The sequence below is a fragment of the Papilio machaon genome, chromosome 2 (genome assembly GCF_912999745.1).
Source record: "Papilio machaon chromosome 2, ilPapMach1.1, whole genome shotgun sequence".
In the NCBI taxonomy this organism is placed as follows: Eukaryota; Metazoa; Arthropoda; class Insecta; order Lepidoptera; family Papilionidae; genus Papilio; species Papilio machaon.
In genome coordinates, this window is record NC_059987.1 from 7,145,744 (window position 1) to 7,169,265 (window position 23,522).

The 23,522-nt window shown below is 34.2% G+C and overlaps 6 protein-coding genes across 7 annotated transcripts; 1 reads left to right on the plus strand and 5 right to left on the minus strand.

Moving 5' to 3' along the window:
- Window positions 1-35: 35 nt before the first annotated feature.
- Window positions 36-3,673, plus strand: LOC106714408. Its single transcript, XM_014507447.2, has 4 exons — window positions 36-154; window positions 565-784; window positions 1,797-1,932; window positions 3,269-3,673. The coding sequence occupies exons 2-4, from the start codon at window positions 572-574 to the stop codon at window positions 3,355-3,357; spliced, it is 438 nt and encodes a 145-aa protein (XP_014362933.2). The 5' UTR covers window positions 36-154; window positions 565-571; the 3' UTR covers window positions 3,358-3,673.
- Window positions 3,674-4,082: 409 nt separating this feature from the next.
- Window positions 4,083-11,791, minus strand: LOC106714368 (N-alpha-acetyltransferase 35, NatC auxiliary subunit). 2 transcript variants are annotated; one of them, XM_045681391.1, is made up of 14 exons: window positions 11,720-11,791; window positions 11,020-11,102; window positions 10,672-10,823; window positions 10,203-10,426; window positions 9,620-9,803; window positions 9,272-9,461; window positions 8,780-8,961; window positions 8,192-8,419; window positions 7,323-7,463; window positions 6,716-6,888; window positions 5,988-6,174; window positions 5,136-5,293; window positions 4,350-4,443; window positions 4,083-4,268 (listed from the first exon to the last, which is right to left on the minus strand). In XM_045681391.1, the coding sequence occupies exons 2-14, from the start codon at window positions 11,096-11,098 to the stop codon at window positions 4,128-4,130; spliced, it is 2,133 nt and encodes a 710-aa protein (XP_045537347.1). In that variant the 5' UTR covers window positions 11,099-11,102; window positions 11,720-11,791; the 3' UTR covers window positions 4,083-4,127. The 2 variants fall into 2 exon arrangements, with proteins under 2 accessions (XP_045537347.1, XP_045537343.1); XM_045681387.1 differs by lacking the exon at window positions 11,720-11,791 and adding an exon at window positions 11,630-11,684.
- Window positions 11,792-12,095: 304 nt separating this feature from the next.
- Window positions 12,096-13,800, minus strand: LOC106714367. Its single transcript, XM_014507401.2, has 6 exons — window positions 13,564-13,800; window positions 13,239-13,336; window positions 12,981-13,128; window positions 12,659-12,751; window positions 12,434-12,591; window positions 12,096-12,333 (listed from the first exon to the last, which is right to left on the minus strand). The coding sequence occupies exons 1-6, from the start codon at window positions 13,622-13,624 to the stop codon at window positions 12,112-12,114; spliced, it is 780 nt and encodes a 259-aa protein (XP_014362887.2). The 5' UTR covers window positions 13,625-13,800; the 3' UTR covers window positions 12,096-12,111.
- A 187-nt stretch (window positions 13,801-13,987) lies between these two features.
- Window positions 13,988-15,407, minus strand: LOC123722263. The gene is made up of 4 exons (XM_045683538.1): window positions 15,104-15,407; window positions 14,711-15,031; window positions 14,450-14,618; window positions 13,988-14,263 (listed from the first exon to the last, which is right to left on the minus strand). The coding sequence occupies exons 1-4, from the start codon at window positions 15,168-15,170 to the stop codon at window positions 14,095-14,097; spliced, it is 726 nt and encodes a 241-aa protein (XP_045539494.1). The 5' UTR covers window positions 15,171-15,407; the 3' UTR covers window positions 13,988-14,094.
- A 190-nt stretch (window positions 15,408-15,597) lies between these two features.
- On the minus strand, window positions 15,598-17,152 carry LOC106714390. The gene is made up of 4 exons (XM_014507428.2): window positions 17,002-17,152; window positions 16,389-16,919; window positions 16,069-16,237; window positions 15,598-15,931 (listed from the first exon to the last, which is right to left on the minus strand). Exons 1-4 carry the CDS (start codon window positions 17,063-17,065, stop codon window positions 15,676-15,678), a joined length of 1,020 nt encoding a protein of 339 aa, XP_014362914.2. The 5' UTR covers window positions 17,066-17,152; the 3' UTR covers window positions 15,598-15,675.
- A 909-nt stretch (window positions 17,153-18,061) lies between these two features.
- LOC106714378 lies at window positions 18,062-21,899 on the minus strand. The gene is made up of 6 exons (XM_014507413.2): window positions 21,678-21,899; window positions 21,067-21,159; window positions 20,261-20,416; window positions 19,920-20,009; window positions 19,407-19,754; window positions 18,062-19,250 (listed from the first exon to the last, which is right to left on the minus strand). The coding sequence occupies exons 2-6, from the start codon at window positions 21,137-21,139 to the stop codon at window positions 18,100-18,102; spliced, it is 1,818 nt and encodes a 605-aa protein (XP_014362899.2). The 5' UTR covers window positions 21,140-21,159; window positions 21,678-21,899; the 3' UTR covers window positions 18,062-18,099.
- Between the last annotated feature and the right edge of the window lie 1,623 nt (window positions 21,900-23,522).

Genomic DNA, 23,522 nt, shown 5'->3' on the forward strand with positions numbered 1-23,522 from the left:
GTCCTAAGGCTTCACTTTTACGTGTAATATTTGATCTACTTAGTCGTCCTCATAGTTGAACAAACAACGCACGTTCGACTATAACTTTTTTTAAACATCCTCACTTACCAACACAGTGTATCTTAATGTAAAGAAATTATTTATTAAGGAAAAGGTACATTTTTATCAATTTTATAAGTACCTATTATTGCAGTGACAAGTCACTATTGTTGTTCATAGTATCGTGTTTTATGAAGCATAGTGTCAGTGGATCGTCATATGATTATTTTTGACTTTACTTTGAAGTCAATAAAATAGCAGATTTTGACGACCGGTTGTTCATCACCTTGTGAGCAATTTTAAGAAGGAAACCAAAACGAGAAAAGCCAGCATACTAAGCCAGTTAACCCCATTCGTCTAGATGATGCAGGACTAAATATTTGCAATCTTCTTTTAAACTAAATATTAAGTGACCTTCTTACCGACAGCTTGTTTTTCATGTATATTTGTATGTCTGTAATATAACAATCTGAGTTCGTTGTTAAAATTTTAGTTTTTTGTCTACGATTTTGGTTCTTGTCGTAGATTAAACATGGAAGAAACCACAGCATGCCAGCTCCGTCGACGGCGACTAGCGAACAATCCAAATATTGCGCTGACCTTTGAACTGGGGTATCAGGTGAAGGAGGGAAAAGTTGATGACGAGACTCCTTCGCCTAGTTCCTATAAATATTCTACATACAAAGAGAATATGAATTCTGCGTTACAAGAGTTTAGAAGCAAACAACAATCCTTTGAAATACAGGTATAAGTTCTTCTATTGGACTGCAAACTGAAAATCTATCATCATTGACAACTTCAATATCGAATCCAACAATGTAAACTTGTAACGGAGGGAATAAAAGGGAGCGTCGGTGGCTCAGGGGTTAAGCACTTGACTTGCAATCTGCAGGTCCTGGGTTCGAATCCCGCCATGTACCAATGTGTTTTTTTGAGTTTCGATTTACATATGTACATTCATCCGACGTTCTTACGGTGAAGGAAAACATCGTGATGCATCCTGGACATAGCTGAGAAGAAATTCAAAGATATGTGTAATGTCTCTGGGCACTGGGCCAGCGTGGTTGACTATTGCCTAGTCACCCCAAAGTTAGGGTGTGCTCCGAGTTCCTCGGTAGAGACGTATAGTGAGATAATGAATTCGATTAAAATATGTCTAAAATCCGAATCGATTCATTCATTTTAATCAATGCTTTTAAGCAGCTCAACTCAGTAAATATCTAAAATTGATAGCTGACAAATGTGGCCTATTAAATTGGCCCACCTATAGTCAACCCTTTTTAAGAATAAGTAATCATTTTTCTTATCTCAATCTAATACTATCTTTTTCATAAACACTCCTTCCTCAAGTATCCTATCTGTAGTAACTTAGTATAATATTATTCACTTGAAGTTACATAAATTATTAATAAGCACCGTTGCTATTTAATTGACTTTTAATATTTTAGAATTGATATAATAATCTAGTCTCTAAATTAGAAAAAAAAAACAAATTAAAATTATAAAATGACTCACAGTAGCAATAATTTAGAAATGAAATTCATACATATTTATTTTTAATCCAACGAATAAATAATGATTCGTCAGTATTTATCGTGACGTAGTTCAAATATTAAGAAGAATAAAAAAATTGATACTTTATGTAATATTTTATTTATTTATATTACTCTGATGAATATTAAGCTTTTGCTTTATACCTAAAAGAACTACTTGTAAAACTATGCCAGCAATGTAATATTTATATTTTATTTCTATAGATAGAAGAATGTGAGGAGGAAGAGATAATTATAAGCGATGACGAAGACGAAACGGAAGCGGGGCCCTCTGGTGTTGACCGCCCCGTTACACCCACGCCCGTGCAGGACTTCGGTACAAGCGTAGTTTATACTGAAGGTAGGTCGTTACTTATTATCCATGTGAAAGCATTTCTGGTCTATAATCAATAAGCTATATATTCTGTATCGTTTTAATTCCTAAATGAGTATATTTTGCTAATAATAAACTCACACTTTTATTTAAGGCGTAAATACACAAACCTGTAACTGGTAAACTTGCATACAAGTTGCTTGCACGAGCCAACTACTTCCATGTGTATACGCTAACTGCATGCATATGTGATTTTTTGACGTCTGAATTACTTAAGTTAGGTTTACAACTTAGGAGGAGGGAGGGGCTAAACTGGTAGTGTGAACGTCGGGACAGATACAGGCATGCTAGTAGCTTTTCATCTTGTCGCATTTCTGTGAGCAGACACCTACTTGCTTCTAATTTTTTTTTTTTCTTTAATTTATTTGGCCTTGTACTGCTAATAGTTTTACGATGCTATTTAAGTCTTTTGCTGAATCTTAACACTGACACATACTGTTTCGTGAACGTTTGTGTACGTTTTGCAAATAACAGACATGCAAGAACGTAACTTGCAATATATCCACATTCCGTCAGTAACTTGTACAAGCCAGTATGGAGCATGCAAGTTACTGCTCCATTTTACAGGCATGTGTATTCCAACCCTTACAGACCACTTAAAACTAAGAACGACATTAACACAGTTGTGATAAATATGTGAATTGTGCAAGTATATATAACTAAATGTGTAATTAAAAGCCCCGCACATATATGTATAGTAATTTATAACACTCAGTAACAGTAATGTTAAGCATTCATTATTACAAATAGCAAAAAAAGAATAATTAATTCCCATAATTGATTTAGGAATAAATAATTCTCTATTAATATTCAAGTAAATGTAATTGCAAATGTTTATGTTAATTTATGATTGATTGTCATTGTGTAGACGGAGAATAAGTCAGCCATTAAATCGCTTGATTTTACTTTATAATACATGTATGTATTGTAAGCAAAAAATCTTTACATTTTTATATATGTCTTAAGTGGATACTTACTTAGATGGATGGATGAAGAAAAAAGAAAAAGTCACGCGTGCGCATTGGATCGCGCTAATTTTAACCATACCCACCATTTGTAAAACCATAGGGTTAACTTCTAATTACGATTTTTTTTTATTTACGTAGTTTTACTGCGGATTAATTTCAACATAAATATGTAGAAATTTTTGCATGGATGGATGGATTTGTGCAATCATATATATCTCTGTAGTATTACTTAAAGTTGGTTTATTAATCGATGTATACCGAATCAGAAAGTAAAGAAAAGTAATACTGATCCTATAAAAAACTCTGTCTGAGAGCATATATGTACCTCTTTTCAGGTCCGCAGGCGTGCGATTTCTTGAAAGTTAAAACATACGAACACGACTGCCCCACAGACGTGTCCGACGCTGACGACGACGAAGAATAAAATGTTAAAAGATTTAATCACAAAATAAAACCTATATTAACGTAAATATCAACAATTGGTTTGTTCAAATATATACTCGAATGTGCTTTACTATGGATGAAAAGAATTGTTACAGGTAAAAAATATATTAAGATTAGTAATGTTTTTAGTGTTTTTCCTACACAAAATTGCTACAATTTAACCGTAGCGAAAATTGCCTTAATATTATAAACGTGGATTTCCACAGCCTAAGTACTTATACATTCATCATCAAAAGGTCAGAGACAATATTTTTTTTTAATTGACGAAACGATGCAGGCAATATAGGGTAAAGGATGAAAATAAAAAACAAAAATATCGTTTCCAATTTTATTTATGACTTTTTTTGTATTTTTTTTAAATGTATGTAAGATGTTTACATACATTTTTAAATTCATTCACTAAACATGACAACATCAAGTTTTAAATAATTCCTTGCTTACGAATTGCATTTTTTTTACGTTATAATAAAGTTTTTTTTTTTTCCGTAGGTTATAGAAAAGATTTTGTTGAATTAAATATGACGATTACACATTTATCTTAAAATTACATTACGAATAAGCCATTTTCTACACATTTAAAAACAAACATAATTTACATGAAAAAAAAAGTACGTAAGTTAGTTGCTAAATAAAAATTGTAGTTACATAAATATCTCTCGATTGATGACTCCTATTGGAAAACATTGAAATATTAAAAAAAAATATTACAAGATACATATTTAAAACTTATTAATTTATTTATTATAATAATTAGACTAGTTTTATGATGGGGAAATGTCTATGTACAGAGAAGTCAAACTCTGGTGGAGCTGTAGAGTCGCGTTTATGTCCTCCGGCCAACAGTTTTAAAACTACAAAATTTGTTTTGGCTACTTTCAGCAAATCCGTTACCTGTAAATACGAAAAAAAGATATAAATAATTAGAGTACATATTTTTTTAATTATTTTCCCGAAATTAACCTTTAAACAAACCTCTTGATCTGGTGTCGTAATTGTTTCTAAAACTGTTCGTGCTTGTTGGAAATGTTTACAGCCACCTAAATACAGAATCACGGGATTCTCATATCTGTAAAAAAAATATTTAGACTAAAGATTTATATAATGAAAAAAAAAAGCTATAACATACGTTGACTCTACCTCTTGATATAGTATTTTCTATAGTAATATATCTTATAGATACCTTGTCCTGGACACAAAAGTTAGACAAAGAAAAGGTCTCTGGAAGCTTTTTGTTGGGATAAATTTAGAAACTTATAGATGGAGTGTTTCAAACAATCGTCGTCTAATTGAGAGTCCAAAATGGAAATGTCATTTTGTATGGTAAATGAAAAAAAAAATGAAAATTTATCCCAACAAAAAGCCTCCAAGAGACATTTTTTTCGCCTAAATTTTGTGCTCAGGATTAGGTATCTATAAGATATATTGACAAAAAAAAAGTCGTCAGCTAATTAAAAATAAAATAGCTACCTTCCCATCAAAGTCTCTGTGATTATCCAGAAAAAATGCAAATTTGCCGACATACAGACAAAAATTTAGTTTTCATTTATAGCAACGCAAATACACAAAGTTCACGAAATATCCATATATTTTTTTAGATTACATACAAACACTTTAATTTTATTAATTATACATATAGATTTGTTAATCATGTGTTTCTAGTGCCGAAATACACGTAGAAAACATGTTTCCGTATCTTTACTGAGACTGTGAAGGATGACAGGATATGTTTTGATACATGTGTGTGCAGTGAATACTGACTTGAGAGGCTGTGTCATCTCGCAGAACTCGTGGTAATGCACCTGCGGCGGTGTGAGCACGGCCAGGGGCGCAAACCGGTGTTTGTATCGCACCGCCTCACTGTCGAAGGCGCACGCCGGCTGACGGATCTTACCTTGCAGCTTAAACGCCACCAACGCCTGACAAACAGAATAACTCATCCTAGGAATAGCTACAGCACACTTCTATCGCCTTAAAACATCAGCCTCAGCATACGTCCTCACAGTAGGGCTCAGAGCCTATCTAATTTATAGGTGTCTAGGACATAATCAACCACACTAGCCTAGTTGCCTTTTTTCCTTCACCGTAAGATAGTCGTACATATGAAATTTGAAAATCTAGAATGTTTTTAGATTACGGTCCGGTCTGGTTAAACACTTAACTGTGCCACCGACGCTTCGACCGACCTCAAAACATAGCTTTGCAATAGAAAACAGCATAACGTAACTAACACCGACGTTATTATAAGTTTACTTGTCATAAGAACCATGGTCTAATGTTTGTGTGGTCATGTTACATTAAAATAAACCAGGCTAAGTTGAACTCTATTTTATACGATTGATCAAACAAATCTGAGGTCAACTTACATTGGAAATCAAACCTCTGAAACTATTAATTTCAATTGATATAACTTTTTATTTATGCACCGAATTGAAATGAAACAAACACTACATTTTAAATGAAGCTTACCACAAAACATTAGTGAAAACCGCATTGAAATCGTTCGAGTCATGTCTGAGATTAGCGCGCACAAACTTACAGACAAATCGACAAATATATATAAACAGACAAAATTTCTGTCACTGACTGACATGTCGCTGACTTATTAGTCACCTTATAGTATCCACCGCACATGTTTTGTAATACTTGACACATGAGTCCTTCGCGTGCGTGCGGCCTCGCCCTCTTCTTGTGCCTGCGAGCGCCGCGCTTGGTGTCGCGCGGCGCCGCCTCCCCCGACAGCGCCTCCGCCCTCCCCAGCGCCGACACCAGCCACCCGTACAGGAACTCGTATAAATACCTCACACAAACAATAACAACTACTAAATCTTTCATTTTATTTAGTTTTATCAACATTTTTCCTTTACCAAATTACTATAAACCAGAATTAAGTTTAAGTAGATTATCTTTTTTTTATTTCAAAAGGTGGCAAACGATCAAACGGCCACCTGGATACGCCGATAGCGAGACGACCGTTGCCCATAGACATTTGCACATGCAGATGCGTTGCCTACCTTTAATCAATGGAGAAGGGGACGCACAGAAAGAGGATATTTCTCCTTCCTATACGTCCCCTCTTCGTCCAAATCCAATTTCCCTTACCCATCCTTTCCTAATAAGAAAAGTGTGGGAAAAGAAAGAGGACTAAAATTAGGCCTCCAGCACCACAATCATCAGACTACACACGGAATTGCTTCCACTTGACGTCTGTCTTCTGTGTGGTCGTGGTATTGCACCGGGCGACCGGCCCATTGGTGCACCCCACAAATGTTGTTGCGGGATCTACCACTGTTAAATTGATTATTCAGTGTTCTATGCGACTGTTCAGTGTAGAGACGTACCAGAATATGTAATGATACTCGTGTACACTGTAGAGCTCGAGCTCGAGGCCGGCGAGCAGGTATGCGATCATGACACGCAGCACGTGGTACAGCAGCCAAGTGCCGAAGCAGGAGCGGCCCGCCCCAGTGCCGCCCACCACACCCCCACCCACCAGCGCGTCTACGCTCTCCGCCTTCAACAATTATTACTATTAAAGTCGAAAACCTCCTTATTTTAAGTAAAAAAAAAAAAATGCGACTGAAAAAAGACCATAATATAATACTAACATTTCGTTTTATTCAGGAAATGTTAAACAGAAATTAGTTTTTTTTGTGACTGTGTAGTCACTGTTTGCCTTTTACAGTTTCACGGGGCTTGAGGTGGCCGGGCGCAGATGGCGCTAAGCCTAAACCTCGTTTAAGGGTAACTAGACTCGAGGGCTCCCTCAGGAGCCTCGGCTCGGGCTTTTACTTTATTATTATAACTGGATTGAGACAGAAATTAGTATAATTGAACATGCGTGTGCGCACATGATACGTACAAATGTGTGCGTGTTTGTGTGTATACGTATGTATATAGGTATATGTGGGTGCGTGTGTGTTTGTATACAGAATATAAATGCCAGACCTCTTCCTGTAATGCGGCGAACTCGTCGAGCAGTAACGCCAGCTTGTCCCGCTGTCGCGCGCGGTTATGTCCGCACACTTGTAGCAGCACCGCAAATGGACGCACGCAACGTACAAGGAAATTCTCCACCAACTCACGAGCCTGGAACGTTACATTGTTCAAATATACTATTATCAATATAATATGGTCCTAAAACATATCACAAATAATAGATTTTTTATACCAATGTAATAATATTTTGTAGCTGTAGTCCGCGACACATTCCGCAAAAATATATAAAAAACTTAAATAGTATCCTATATGTTCTTCTAGACCAGGGATTCCCAAAGTGATTAAAGCATTGCTAATTCTCACTCTGTCTTCTTATATTGACCTAAGTCAGAATGAAAAATAATAATTTATCTTAAAATTTGGTAATTTGGCCATGAGGGTCTGAGGTAACAGTTCAATTTAGAAAAAGGGTCACTTGTCCAAAATAGTTTGTGGATCCCTGTTCTAGACTATGATCTACACTAAATTTTAGAGTAACCGATTTAGCTGTTCTGGATATACCTAATAACAAACATCCATTCCATCCATCCAAACAATCGCATTTATACTAGTAAGATTAATAATAAATTCAGAAAAAATATTTATTTGAAACTTGTAATGAATAGCTGTTGCCCGCGACTTCGTCTGCGCGCAATTAAAAAAAAACATATTAGATAGCCTATGTGTTCTTCCAGACTATGATCTACACCTATGCCAATTTTCATTGAGATCTGTTGAGCCTTTCTGGAGATACCTTCAAACATCCATCCATCCATCCATCCAAACATTCGCATTTATAATATTAGTAAGATATTCTAGTGACTTTTTATATATGTTACCTGAGGGGTGCACCCCGCTGGTGACTTAGGGGTGAGTGCGGGAGGGTTGACGAAGCTCTTAATAGACTCGCGGAGTATCTCCACGAAGGGGTGATGGGGGCGAGGCTGTCCGGGCGCCGCCATCGCGCTACTTGCGGTGCTGGCGGGCGACGGGCTCAGGTACAGCAGCTGTAGTGCTGACCTCGACAGAATACATGAACGCTGGCGGCTGAAGTCCATGAAGAAATCCTGCAATACAATATAATTAATATGGATAAATGCAACTACGATCTGATTGTCATGATTGTAAATGGCCATTTGTAATTCGCCTAAAACTTAGTATACTGCATATTAAACTAATTTAGTTACAAAATGTCATGTTATGTTTTACCACTTTGTACCAAATGGTTTGAATTTCAATTAATTTGAACCCAAGTCTGGCAACACTTTCTTTTATAGCTTAGTCATCGGTTTAGCTAAAAAAGTGAGATACATTATATGACCAATCAATGCTAAATCTTATCGTGAATGTTGAATTTTAACAGAGAGAAATTACAAAACACTTTATTTCCTGTCAACCTAAAATGATAGAACAAAGCGTATACATACGAGTGCAGTATGAAAGTTGGTGCACGAAGTTATCTTCCATGCATGTCTTAGTCTCGTAACCAGCTCATCAAAGTACTGTAGGGCTTCGGCACGAGGCTTGATGCGCGTGTAGCGAGGGAACGTTGGAGGCAGTAGTCGCTGGTTGATCATTGGCTCGAAACCCATAGGATTAGGAGAATCGGCTGCAAGATATTTGTTGCCACTTAATTTTTTTTTAAATTACATTTACTCAAATCAACAATAAATAATAGTAAATATACATTGTGTGTCTCAATACAATAGTTTTAATCTATATATATATAAAAGAAAGTTGTGTTAGTTACACTATTTATAACTCAAGATCGGTCGAACTGATTTAGCTGAAAATTGATGGGGAGGTAGCTTAGAACTAGGAGACAGACATAGGAACTTTTTATCTTGTGTGCATTTTTTTTATTCCGCGAGGACGGAGTCGCGGGTAAAAGCTAGTATTAAATAATGATTTCCACTTACAATTCTCGACTGGCTGAGTGCCCTTTCCTGCTGTTTTGATAATGATCTTCATCATTTCCGAGCATCCATTCAGTAGAGCAACACAATCTGCACCAGATTGGGAATCTCGTTTTGTTATCACCAACAAAGCTTGGTAAATCATCCTTGTGAAACGGATTCTAGCCGCTAAAGCTAGCCATAGATTATTTGCCTAAAATTAGATATTAAACAATTAAAATTGTAGCACTAAAAAACACGTCACTAAGAAAATTATGATAAAAACATAAAAAAGTTTATCCATACATAATTTAGAGTATAATTAGTTAACTTCGATGTAGTAAATTGTGATATTGTTTTTTTTTTACTTACATCATCATCATCAAAACTCCGTGCCTTTTTATTGAGATCTTCCTCTTGTTCTCGCAGCATTGCAATACATTTCTGTTCACTTACTTCAAGACTAGCATCATATGTGCTACCCATTTGGGGATTGGAGCCGAGACGATAGCCATAGCTCATCGGTAGAAAATCTTCCTCTTCAAATACTAACGCTCTGAAATATAGTTAGAATTGTTCCCTCAGAAAAACCAGTCTATTCAAGGAAAATTAGAGATAAAAAACAGTATTGTGTATTACTGTCAAAGCATAAATTCCAAGTTATAAGATTTACTGGTAAAGCCTAATATTTACCAATTTTTTAAAGTATATTTTATAGTAAAAATCAAAATTAATTTGTTATAGTAAAAATCAAAAAAATAATATGATCTTTGACTATTTCAAGTTACTTCAAATACAAGGTAAATTAACAGCAGAGTAACACTATGGTTTTAAAGGTGACGATTATTATCTAAATAATATAAAAAAAATTACTGGTAAATCCTAGGATCTACCAGAGTTTGCACTTTTAAGGTAACATAATCCAAGTGTTTCCCAGATACTCAGATACACTTACTTATTAATACAATCACGAATACAGTCCAATAGCTTGTAAACCGCAATGCAGTACGCTTTCAGTGTTTTATTCACAATTGAATGCGGCTGATGTAGATATAAATTGGTAAATACTGTCTGCGCCAGTGAGTGACCTTCCAACCAAGACACGATGCAAGCCATAGTAGCATCTATTATACCTATCAGCTCACTTGGTTCTAGATCATCTATTTTTAATTTACCACACTGAAATTACACAAAACTTGATATTAATATAACTTTAGATACCTGTGTGAATAAAAACTAAATAATGTTTTTTTAAATAAAATTAATTTTTGGGTATTAAAGCTTCCTCTCTTTTTCTGACAACTCATTTTTTTTTGTATTACATGGTGGCGAATAAGCAACCGGCCACCTATAGCAAAAAAACAAAGCAACTGCTACCCATAGACATCGGAATGGGTATTTAATGTAATATCTTAAATACATACAGCAACAGCTTGTGGAAAGTTTAGCGGTTTTGGATTCCCCCGATTGCATAGCATTCCAGCATCCATCTTAGGATCCATCATTTCAATAGCCGACATGGCTTCAAATAAACCAAAAAGATGGCCATCATGTAGTAATTCTCCTAATTTGAGATCTGGAAGATAGAAGTAATTTAAGAATTGTGGAAACAAAGATGATATATAATATTGAAACAAAATATTAATATATTCCCATAGCTTTAACACATTCAATGCCACTGTGGTTTTTTATGATTGCATTTGAAGGTCAATTCGTCAGATGAATTGGCTTTGTTAAAGTTGTAATAAGAGATAGGAAAACATAAATAATACCTTGGATATATTTAAAGAAATCTGAAGTTATATCAACCCAATTGTAGGTGACTTCAGGTGAGGCTGGTAAAGATTCCATGGCCCTATAAAACATTTTAAAACAAGGTATAAAAATCATTGTGTATTTTTGTAAACAAATATACAACATTCAGTTGAATGTGTCCAAAAATAATATTAAAAAATAAAACTTCTTTAGTTGGAAAACACAACTTACCTTTTTCATTTGTCAAGAATAAGAACTAGACTAATTAATAGATGTAATATTATAAATACCTACATGAAACATGTGACAATTAGCAAGTATAAGGGGTGAATCTCACCAATGTATTACTACATTAGATCAATTAAATGTTTTTTCGAATTCTGATTTTGAAGATATGAAGCAATTGATTTGTTAAGTTTATCGATTATAAACATTTACGAGAAATTTTTATATTACAGTAAAGTTAACAACACTAACATTTAACAAACAAACAAGCACAATTTATACAGCTTTTAGTAGAATACATCAATAATATTTAAAAAATATGTCTGTAAGTTACAGAACGTTTAATGGTTTAAATACATAATAAAGGACTGAAGAAATGTGTACATGCTGATCTGTACTAACCCATCACCATCATAAAAATAATCACTATCTGCCATATCTAAGTTTGAGAGGTAAATCAAATTAAGGAAGAGAAATATAAAAATAATTTACCATTTACTTTAATTACAAATAGCCAAAAAATTATTTGCCACAATAAAAACACCCGCTTCTCATTACATTTGACATTGACAAATGACAAGCAGAAACACAGAAACAAGGAAACGAAAACCATCGACAAATAATTAATAATTATGTATACCAACGATGCATGCACAATATGCACAGCAATAATCTATCCATTTATTATAATTAATATTTTTTTTTTAAAGATTTTTTTATATTTTACACCAAAGATTGAGTTTTATCTATTTTGACCATCTAACTAATAGTGATAATAAAAGTAATAAAAAGACTACTGATTGCTGGAATAATATAGTTAATTAAAATAAAGTTAAAACTGAGGCGAAAAATAAATGAAACAACGTAATTATACACAAAAAGGTTTATATATATCTAATGCTGTTTTTGAACATGGGTTGCGGTGTCGTTTCGATGTTGGGATCCTCTGTAACAGGGTCATACACATCACCATTGACTTGTGTTGGTTCCATTGATTCCGATGTATCTCCATTAGTCGCAGCATTTGCTGGATTACTACCGCCTCCGCCAGGTTTTGAAAGACTTACACCATCTATGCCCATATCCATGCAATCAAAATGTAAAATCTGTAACAAAAATGTCAGTTCAAAATTAATATTACCCATTATAAGTAATTTTTTGCGATTCTAAGAGGCTGTTTACTTTGAAAGAAAAAATAAAACCAACCAAGACAGGTGCCATGTCGATCCTGGTATCCATATCCATACAGACATGTAATTTCTGCTGAACTATCGAGACGTCGAACAATCTAATACACATGTCGACAAGCCCGGGAGGCAAATAGGGCACTGGTATGGGCACACAAAACGGTGGAGGGTTACTAGCTGCAAAAAACTTTTTTTGTTATTAACCGTTTACAGTGACTACTAAATAACTCTAAAAATATTTTACCTGAAAACATTTGTACTAAAACACTGTTGTTGCTCATTTTGACTTCCAAATTTATAATGGCTTCCTCCGGTTCAAACTTTAAAATTGCACAAGCTAAAACAATAGGTAAAAAAATTACAAGATTGTACGAAATAGTTATTAATAATATACACATATGTATATTTATATTTTCCGAACTTCCTCCTTCGTCGATAAGCCGATCCCTTTTCCGAGGATCTGCTATTATAATCCATAGGTGGCATTAAAAATAAAATAGCATCTGACGACTTTATAATACCTATTTTTAAAGGTAATTAATCTAATTGCATCAAACTTTACATACTGCGCCTGTCAAAACCAAATGCTTCTATTCGGATCCCGGTACAACAAGTGCATTTGTAGCTTTTGCATTCGCAAGGCCCGCCGGTAAATGGAAGTCTCAGTCGCCAACCCGGCCTGTACCATGGTCTGGGCATCATTTTTCGTATGGTCTGCAAGAAAATTTACGATTTGAATTACGTTTAGGCTATATAATATGTCTGAAGTAGTGCTTAACTGATTTTTACTTGAAAGTATTAATATTACAATTATACCGGCTTACCTCGTTGGTGTGGACATCGTAATACACTGAAAAGTCTGTGACATCCATAGCAATGCCTCGTTTGAAATTTTGAGCATAATTTTCATTATATGTGCTTCCTGCAATAATATTTAAAGTTTTTTTTTAATAAATATAATAATATTTTAAACCTTAACCAGTCAAATTTTAATTAAAACTGGGTGCTTTTAGTAATAAATTACACATAAACCATTTTTTATAAGTAAAATTCCAAAAAGTGTTCGTATCAACCCCGGGTGAGGTTGATCCAGACCACCAAATAAGCACTAACAATAGGCTACATTTTAGCACTAGCATGTGAACTCACCTGGAATAACCGTTGCGCATAACAACAAATGAAAAATAACTTCAACCACTTTTGTTTTCATTTCTATTGTAATATTGTGAATAAATATTCAATTGTTGCCGTCACAAGGGACAACATACAAATGACAGCACGTTTGGACTTACGTTAACACTAAACTCTTAAAAGGTTCGACTTGAACAATTCGTATGCTAGATATGTCGTGCAACCGATACTTGCTTGCGGTACTTTCTAGAGAAACTCCCGTATAACGACACCGACGGCGAATATCAGCTAAGCATCATTAATTATCCATCTTCATATATCCACGATAATGGCTTTTACCTCATGCATCAATGAAAAACTTATCAACTTTAAAAATTAATTTAATACGATAGAAAGTAAGAGAACATAAAATACAATAGAAGACATATTACTAGGCTACTTTATTTACGATTAATACCGCAAACATAAAATAAATAAATAATTTAAAAATCTTAATCACTAACAGCTCAAGATCATATTGAAACGATGACTAACATTGTCAGTAAACGTCTAAAAATCATCAAGAGTGTCAAGGAGTGACCGCACGAGGTTCTCGTCGTATTCTTCGATGTCATCCTCGCCGGTATCGATTACGGCGTCAACACCGCCTTGTGGGTTTGGTACCGGCAGACCTCCGCCTTCATCCGGTTTTAACATCGCCAAACCATTAGCACCCATCCTAATAATAAAGACAAGAGACAGAATTTAACAATGAGAGTTAGGATAATATTTTAATATTTTAGGTCTTTCTGCCGAACTTTATCGTAAGTGGTAACTAAGAGAGTCCCTTGTTCAGATTTATTATAATAAACCTACTATATGACTCTGTGTCCGGCTGCTACTTACATAATTTTTAAATCCGTACCTTAAACAGTCGAACGCAATATTAAACAGTTCCACGGATCCCCACCGTCCATTCATTGCCAAACAAAAATGAAAGTTCCTTCCGGGGAAAAAGACGTTATACAATCGTGCGCATACTTTAAGGTTGGGCATTCTTGGTGGACTTATACACATGGGCTTCGGGTTTTTTCCTTAAATAAATTTAAATGAATGTCACTCATAAGATCATTATGCTATATATATCATCATTAACCAAAAAAAATTAAAAAATATATTAGCCTACCAGACATGGAATTTTCGTACAGTATTCGATCATTCATAGACATGGCCACATCGAATGCGAAATCTCCTGGATGATAAGTTATTTTCATACATGCTTTTTGTTTGAACAAATCCAATATTGGTCCTGTACAACATTTACAAACTCCCAATGCACAAGAACAGGGTCTGGATATGGGTGAAGTTTGTACCGATGTATCTTGATTTTGTCTAGAATAATCTACCGATGTTCTTAATTTAAATTGATTTAGCAAAATCAACGCACTATCGGGTACTTCTATTCCTTCTAAATTATTTTTATGAGTTACATTTCTCCTTTTATATCCTGAAATTATTATTACTCGTTATAAAAATTGTAAGTTAAAACAATGGTGGTATCAGTAATACAAAAACTTACCAATTTCATTTCCACCGGATTCAAAAAGAAAGCAAGTAGTTAATAACGAAAACTCCATTAGCTTCATAATGAAAGCTTATTTAAGCACGAAGTTACGCTTGCGCCGGTCGCTTGAAAACAGACACTCCAATTCGCCTCAACAGGAATCGGACCGGTTCGAAAATTCTACCTTTACTATATTATCACTTTCACATAATCCGTTTATGCATTGTATTTGGTTCATCTATACTTAAGTGTTATTATTAAATTGAACTTTAAAGTTCAATGAAACGCCGCATTCAATGGCAGCGGGCAGGAGACTGAAGTAAACAAGCAAATCTTGTTGTGTTTAACTCAGTCGCTCCTTTTTATAGCCTTACAATGTGATGTAAGACATTCTCGTAGTGGAAACTACCTTTAAAACAGCGTTTTTTCACTTTATGAAATTTCGGGAGATAGTATGAATAAAAAACTTATATTATGTTGAAATAATTTAATGAAATAAATAGGTTTATATTTACAATTTGACTATATTTTTTTTTGGATTGAGTTCACTGACACGATTTGTTTTATATTTAAGTGATTGATATGTCTTATTGGAAAAATTCTCCAATAGCATCACCGATGTCATCGAGAGGTCCATTATTGTTTGGTCTTCCACCGAAAAGTCCACCGCCGGGTCGACCGAAAAGGCCTCCACCATCACCATCACCTAAAAGAGTACCTGCGGCATTTTCTAAAAACCCACCACCGCTATCTTCACTTCCACTACCAAAAAGATTTATCGGTTTCGGTCCAGAAGATACTGGTTTAGGCTTTAGGCCTGTTTGAACTCCTGATGAGCCAAAACTGAAAATGAATTAATACAAAATTATTTTTCACTTCATTAAATTAGTCCGATCTTTAAGATTTAAACGTCAATTCATAAATTACAATCACAAGGTGTTAGATCATTAAACTATCTAGTTACACTTTGTATTGCTTACCCAAAACACCTAAACGAAGCCGAATAAATAGGAAATCCAGCTATGTCCGCGTTTATGTCTAAACAAGCAAATGTATTTCCATTCCGGATACGAATGTCGGAGATTTCTGCACAAACACGAACGAAGGGCGCTCTCCTGGGATTGAAGCAAATCGGGGGAGGATCACTTGCTGTAATTAGATTTTTTTTTTTAATACTATACGCATTACATTTAAATTTATAATAAATATAATGGAACAAATAAGAAGAGTTAAAAAATCTCCTCAAACACCGTAACAAATTTGTTATACGGATTTTGTCAAGAGTTAAAAATCAAAGTACCTGATACTCTACGTCGAACGACTGTATTGTTGTTAACGCTTAGTCTTACGTCGAATATAAAATCTTCTGGTACAAAAGTTATATTTCCACATGCTTTCATTCTTACTCTTTCTAAAATTGATCCCGTACAGCACCCGCATTGTCGCTTCACACAATTGCAAGGGAATCTCACTACTTGGCCTTCAATTTCTTCCACTGGATTATCAGAAACTTCATTCTCTTCAACAGGTGCTGGTGTTATGGCAGCTATTGTGGTAATTGGGCTTTGAGTAACTTCTTGAATTACATCTTCATTGATTACATCATTTTCTACTGTTGTGACCGGTTCGATTGGACTGGGAACTTCATCATCTACCTCATCTTCTTCATCTTCTTCATCGTTGTCATAATCTTGCGGGACTTCTACGGGCAAAACTATAGTGACTGGTGATTTTAATATCGGTACTGGATGTATTGCTTGTTTCCAAACACTTTTAGGTACTTTAAAATCAATTACATCATATTCTCTATCCTCAGATGTGATTACATTGCCTGCAATAAATACCCCATAGTAAATATAATATTATTATGAATTAAACAATCCATATTAAGGTATTCCGTTTGAATCACTTACCAATACCCGCAAAACACACGTTAATACAGTACAATATAAACACTAATTTAACGTTGGAATTCATGGTTAGTTATCTTCAATTCATTGTAATTAAACAACAACAGTTACGCTCGACTTTCCAGTTGAAATTGTTAGCAAAGTAAGTCTCCTCCCACTATTTAACGGCTAACCAGTAAGAAGTTTGATTCTTATTTTAGCTTCACATCGATGAACATCGCAAACAAGTTTTAAATTTTAATGCGTTGACAGGTGAAAGTGGTCATTTGAAAACAAACCTTAAGGTTTGAATACTTCACTCCTTTAAGGACTGGCAGTTAAGGTATTGTATTGATATTACATTAAGGATTACACAATGTCCGGAAAAAGCGTAAGTTAATTTCTCTTTTGAAAACAGATTTCAATTGGAAATGAAAATTGACTATTGGATTTTCCGAGAAGTTCATATTTTGAATGAAAATTTAAACGCAGGTCATTGAAATTTTAGTATACATTAAATAAATTGTTAGATGTTTACTATCTTTCACAATCTTTCTGTATTTTTCAACGCAACCTACTAGGTTATAAATTGCAATCATAAAAGTTTCTTAACAGTTTTGTTTTCAGATCTAGAGTCTATATTTTTTCTATGCCAGAAATTTTATATTAATCTACTGATGGTCATGAGCCACGATCTTTATCTTCCGAAATATAATAGTTACGTAATAGAGGTAAATGGACAATAATAACTTAGTACTATGTGGTCCACTGCCATTATCTAAACGTGGGTAAAGGAAATAATTAAATAATTAAATCAAATCTGTAACGTCTTCCGTAAACGATATCCGCAGTGAATAAAAAAAAAGATTTGGCTTTGAACATTTTTAATTAAATATTTAAATGTACGAACTTTAATAAAATAAAAACATGGGTAAGTTGTAATTAACATTACATTTTTACATTGAAGGCAAATATTCTTAAAGTTTTTATTTTATGTATGTCAAAAAAATAAATAGCATTTAAATAATTTATCTATTTACAAAGTATGTACTTATTAAATTAAGTTAAATGGAAATAAATAATTACTATCTAATTAAATCTATTTTAGTCTCTTTAAATCGGTCATGCTTTTGACCAGTCTCCTTGCATCATTTTATTGCGTCTTCTACTTTCTTTGTTTTTAGTATTCATACGGTCAGTGAAACCCATAGAGGCCGATAAATCTCCGATGATATCGTAGTCATCTTCATATTGGTCCTTACCGTGTTTTATATCTTTGTTTTTGTTTTGTCTTTTATGCCTTCCGAAAATACCCAAATGCTGCCCAACGCTTTCTCCAATTTTAGTCAAATCTAAAACGGCTAAATCAGCTAAATTAAAGTCTGCTCCTCTATGCTTCTTTTTTGGTCGTACACCTTCGTGATTATTTCCTGAATAGGTGATTTTGTATTTATGACCACGCGTTTGTTCAGACAAATTCGATTCTCTTTCGGGTACAAGTTCTTCAGATTGTGAATCGAGGTTCTGAACTATTTGAATCATATCATCTGAAATTGGTTCTGTTGGCAGGAATGACACAGTAGATGGGTTTTTGGGGGTTATTGTTTCCACTTTCTCGTAAAGAACTTCTGAATTACTAGTTGTTTTCTTATTTGTTTCGCTATCTTCGTGAGGAATTACCGGAGTTATAGGCATTACAGAGAGCTGACCTGTTATATGAGCCAAAGACATTTCGAGACTTGGGTCATCAAATGTGGTTACAGTTTTTGGAGTAGTCAGAAATTGCATGGTAGAAATTTTTTCAGTCGCAAAAGTAGTTTCTTGGTTTGTTAAATCTAGTAACGGCTTGTAATCATCTTCTTTTAATGGTATATTATTAGAAACAATCGGTGAATATGTTGTGGTCGAAATTGTTGAACTCATAGTCGATGTAGTTTCGGCAGAAGTTGTCGGTCTTCTAGACGGACGCCCACTTGGTCGTCTTGTTGGCCGTCGCGTGGTTCGGCGAGAGATGGGACGAATTTTAACTGTTGTTGTTCTTGTTACCGAAGGCCTTACAGTTGTTACTCGAGAGGATGGTCTCCTTATTGGACGGCGTGTAGGTCTTGGCCGCCTAGTTGTTGTAGTAGATGGTATTACAGGAGCTTGTTTCTTTTTGTTTTTGTTGGATTTTTTACCACCAGAGCCAAATAGGTCTCCTAACAAATCTTCTCCTAAGATACTGAAGCCTGTGTAGTCTGCACTCTCCACATCATTAACAGCGTCAAGATCACCTAAAAATCAAAAGAAGTATAGATTATAATAAATGAGTTTTATACTGTATTTTGCGCAATTCAGTTATTGTTTATTCTATAATTTAGTATCTCAGACCAGCAGCTATACGGCGGTAAAAGTCTAATCTATCGACCTAATTTTACGACATTACTAACCACCATCGTCGTCGTCATCGTCCGCGTCTTCATATTCGTCATCGCCGGAAAGTCCGAAATCAACATCATCATCATCGTCATCGTCGTCATCGTCATCATCATCATCATCAGAATTTTTGTCATCCTGAGGTAGTAATGGTAATGGATCCGCTGGTTCGGAGGTAACACCACGCGGACCAAATTTGAAGCAGGATACCCTGACCGCCGCTTCGACAGTACTCTTAGATTGAAGTTCCAAGCCTAAACAGGCTCTGAATTCTTCTCCAGTTCGGGCAATATTATAAACTCGTCCACAAAATTTAGATATTCCTCCAGGTAGAGGCATACAAACTGGACTTGGTTTGCGACCTGTAATTATAAACGTTTATTGATATAAAACAATGCAAAGATATTTCTTCGCGAATGTCCTTGTTCGAAACTAAAAGTAGAATAAAAACAATAGCTATAGTACGTTATCGAACTAGAAACGTGAATAAATGACTTTATCTTAACTTGATTGACAAACATACTTACTGGATAATGTACGATTTGCAATTACTTTTCTTCCAAATCTCAAAGATATCGACATCTTGTCGTCGTTCAAATACATTAAAGTCGCACATCCTGAAATTGAGATTATTTGTAAACTTGAGTACATACATACATACATACATGGAAGGATTAAATTCTAATACTAAAAGTCATCCAATGGAATTATATTATAAAAATAAACATTTTCTCAATATTGTAAACATGCATATATCAATACAATTGTGATTTCTTGTTATCTTAACAGCTTTTTAATGGGTGTCCGTTTTGTATTTTTGTTCAAATTATCTGTTTTTTTTAATAAATATTACTTGTTTAAGTATTACCTGCGCCGCTTAAATTTACCAGCGGGACTTGGAAGTCTCTGCAACAGTTGCAATAAACTTCAGAGCACTTGCAATATCTATTAATACTGTTGTCCTCTATTTTGATATCATTGTTCTTGTTCGTAACTCCAGTTTTGTTGTTATTCTTCTTTTTCCCTGAATAAAAAACAAATTATACTATTAATAAATTGATTCTGTTGATACGGATATATGAAACTACTAGCTGTCGCCCGCGACTCTGTCCGCGCGGTATTAAAAAAACCAAAAAACGTAATAAGTAGCCTATTTGTTCTTCCAAACTATGTTCTACGTCTGTGCGAAATCAAGATCAAGATCCGGAAAGCCGTTCCGAAGATACCTTCAAACAAACATCCATCCATCCATCCGTCCATCCAAGATAGTAAGATTGCTTTCTGTTTTGTTTTCAAAGAGAATGAAATAGCTCCCAAAATTGTCGTACTACAGTTGTTGCGTCTAAATTAAGTACGTCTCATAATATTGCCTATTTTTAAATACGAAATACTCGAGCCAATATTGATATGTAATATTTTTTCTTTCATCGACGCATAAATTATATCACTTACCACCAGGGCTATCTAATTAATTCCTAGTACATTGGTATCACTTTCGATTCAGTTTACAATACACGCGACATAATAATATATGCATAATTTTAATAAAAAAGTGTTAGAAAACAGACAAAATGTAACATTATTGATGATTCATAAATTCTAATACTTAATGCTAAATCTTTAATCATTTAGTGCCACTATGAGTGTGGCAGTTAGTGTCAAAAATTATCTTACCAATTTGTTTTGAGGCAGCAAACGCTAGAAGAACAAATATCAAAAGAAGCTCAAAAACCAGGGAGAGCTTCATCCTGTAGAACTTCTCCCCGCCTGTGAACGAAAAAAGAAATTAACTCCAGTGGCATGGTTTTCCCAGTTACGGGAACTAACTCTCATACATTCTTTAAAGACACTTTTCACCTGTCTTGACAAAGACTTTAAAACCGAAAAATGTCGTCATTTCTTAATAAATATGATGTTCATGTTATTACATAGATATGTTTATTTTGAAATTATTTTTTAGTAACTTTAAAATTAATGTCTATGAATATTGTAAGTAAATTTCATATTTACCTAAATGCTACTAAAAAAACTGTCATTTGAAGACGAAGTGGGATTTATAATTATTTTATTCTGTAAAATTATTACAGATTTTTTGATTATACACAGGCAATTGAAATGCAAATGAAACATTATTTGTAAATTCAACTGAAAACTGAACTCGTTGAAGTCTTTTCCACTACGCACTGCGCTTAGCTAATTAAACAATATTTGCAGAATACATACTATCAATTTGTATTTAAAAATAGTTTAGAACACATTATAATATATATCAATAAAGTACTCACCTCTGATGCGAAGCTTCTTTATAAAATAGCTACAAAACTCCCAATAATAATCACGTCGTGGTCACGCCGGTCCGAAAGTTGACGTTCGATTAAATTACAATGATTAGAAACCACGACAAGTGGCCCTAAACGTATTCAACGGCCTTATTGGCACCGATACCATACAACCAATGCCTCGCACTCAGAGAAATGTGAAATGACACCACACGGTCGACGAGAAAGGAACACTATCGAACACTCTTCTCTATCACTTACTTAGTAAATGTAAGAGACAGACGATAGAGACATTCGCGTTTATGTAGAATTCAATGTCAATAGCTTGTGGTGCCTACTTTTATTTATTAGGGACTAGGTTAAGGGTAAAATGTAAGTTATGTCTAAAACGCAAATTTTCTCATTTCTAAAGAAACGTCAAATGTTTATTGTATTTTTTCTACGTTGCACCTAAATTTTGCAAAGTTATTTTTTTACATTAAAATGAAAAAGGTTAAAACACATTTTTTAGAATTCAATATCGCCTTATTGAAAATATTTATTTAATTCTATAAAATATAACAAACACTAATGGAAGCAAGTCTTATTTAAATAAAATAATTCATAAAAAATTTAAATTATTTTTATATTGAGGTCTGCGTTTCATCAGCTAATTGCGAAATATTTACTAATATTTTTTGTATATCCGGAATCAGTAAATATGAATTTCATTCCATAGTATATTCTAGAACCTACGTAGGTAGTACGTTGATCTCGGATATAGTCATACTATATCGCATTGGCTTAAAATTTATTTTAACTAGCTATACTACTGTTGAAAAAGAAACTGATATTCAAATATGTTGTGTTCTAATTTAATTTTTCGTACAAATAACATTAAACTCAACTTTTTAAACTATCTTGTGAACAACTGAATTAATTTTTTTTATCAAAACTGACTGAATAATAATTAACCAATTTCTGTGGCCTATTTATAGTGAGGATATTTTAGCTCTTGGTTTAACAGGATACGTCTTAACAAACGTCTGTATATCCTAACAATACATTGCTGATAAATTGTCTTTCTTTCAATATTCCAACTAACTCTGGGCCAACATGATTGAATAAGGTATTAATACACCTAATTAATAGATGGCACGAGCTCCTCGTTATGAACTTATATGGCAGAAAAAACAATGCCACAAATATTATTAAAAAATAAATTTAAGCGTGTAAAACGCCATTATGGTATAAGAGGACTACATGAAGGTCGGCTGTAGTCGAGCGGGCGGCGTGTATCGGCGGTGGTTCGGTCACTTTCTACTCGGTGAAAGTTGAACGTCGTCTCCGGACATGTTTGTTTTTCAAAACTCATTCACGCCGCGACGCCACTCCTCACGTAATTCTAGCTGTCTGGGTCAATGTTCGACGCGTTAATAATATTATGTATTTTTTATATACGTCCGTTTAATTTTTTTTTGTTTACCGAACCATATAGTGTAAAAGTAATGTAACAATAACATTGTTAGATTATATAAGTCATACATAACCGACTTATTTGGTAACATCTTATCATACTAACTTCGAACAAGTACTTCTTATTGCTATTGTATAGGTTTATTTATAAGCTGTTATAAACCTAACGCTTAACTTCGAGGAAATCAAAATTAATTTGACGTATTTTAAAATCGCAGGGCAAAGTAAACAGCGAACTGTCTAGACTAGATGAATAAAAAAAGATAATATTTATAAGCTTAAAATATTCTTTCTTAGTTATATATTAGCGTAACATAAGCAGTAAGGAAGTACTAAGTTAATTACTAATTATTATTTCCGTTTGAAAGTTTCGGTTTTTTTAACTCGTATTTACCT

Coding starts and splice junctions, on each gene's coding strand:
- LOC123722263 (XM_045683538.1), bottom strand. CDS start 15,170: ATGAAGCTAATGGAGTTTTCGTTATTAACTACTTGCTTTCTTTTTGAA. Junction 15,032..15,103: donor ATCCGGTGGAAATGAAATTG/GTAAGTTTTTGT, acceptor TAATAATTTCAG/GATATAAAAGGAGAAATGTA. Junction 14,264..14,449: donor ATTGCGTTCGACTGTTTAAG/GTACGGATTTAA, acceptor CTTTATTATTAG/GATGGGTGCTAATGGTTTGG.
- LOC106714390 (XM_014507428.2), bottom strand. CDS start 17,065: ATGAATTCCAACGTTAAATTAGTGTTTATATTGTACTGTATTAACGTG. Junction 16,920..17,001: donor CGTGTGTTTTGCGGGTATTG/GTAAGTGATTCA, acceptor TATTTATTGCAG/GCAATGTAATCACATCTGAG. Junction 15,932..16,068: donor GCTTCGTTTAGGTGTTTTGG/GTAAGCAATACA, acceptor ATTCATTTTCAG/TTTTGGCTCATCAGGAGTTC.
- LOC106714368 (XM_045681387.1), bottom strand. CDS start 11,664: ATGGCAGATAGTGATTATTTTTATGATGGTGATGG. Junction 6,175..6,715: donor GAGTATCATTACATATTCTG/GTACGTCTCTAC, acceptor TGTTTGTGTGAG/GTATTTATACGAGTTCCTGT. Junction 4,444..5,135: donor GAGATGACACAGCCTCTCAA/GTCAGTATTCAC, acceptor TTTTTTTTACAG/ATATGAGAATCCCGTGATTC.
- LOC106714378 (XM_014507413.2), bottom strand. CDS start 21,139: ATGAAGCTCTCCCTGGTTTTTGAGCTTCTTTTGATATTTGTTCTTCTA. Junction 19,755..19,919: donor TGCAAATCGTACATTATCCA/GTAAGTATGTTT, acceptor TTATAATTACAG/GTCGCAAACCAAGTCCAGTT. Junction 19,251..19,406: donor CGATGACGACGACGATGGTG/GTTAGTAATGTC, acceptor TTTGATTTTTAG/GTGATCTTGACGCTGTTAAT.
- LOC106714408 (XM_014507447.2), top strand. CDS start 572: ATGGAAGAAACCACAGCATGCCAGCTCCGTCGACGGCGACTAGCGAAC. Junction 785..1,796: donor AACAATCCTTTGAAATACAG/GTATAAGTTCTT, acceptor TTATTTCTATAG/ATAGAAGAATGTGAGGAGGA. Junction 1,933..3,268: donor AAGCGTAGTTTATACTGAAG/GTAGGTCGTTAC, acceptor ACCTCTTTTCAG/GTCCGCAGGCGTGCGATTTC.
- LOC106714367 (XM_014507401.2), bottom strand. CDS start 13,624: ATGAAAACAAAAGTGGTTGAAGTTATTTTTCATTTGTTGTTATGCGCA. Junction 13,337..13,563: donor ATGCGCAACGGTTATTCCAG/GTGAGTTCACAT, acceptor ATATTATTGCAG/GAAGCACATATAATGAAAAT. Junction 12,592..12,658: donor TTTAGTACAAATGTTTTCAG/GTAAAATATTTT, acceptor AGTTTTTTGCAG/CTAGTAACCCTCCACCGTTT.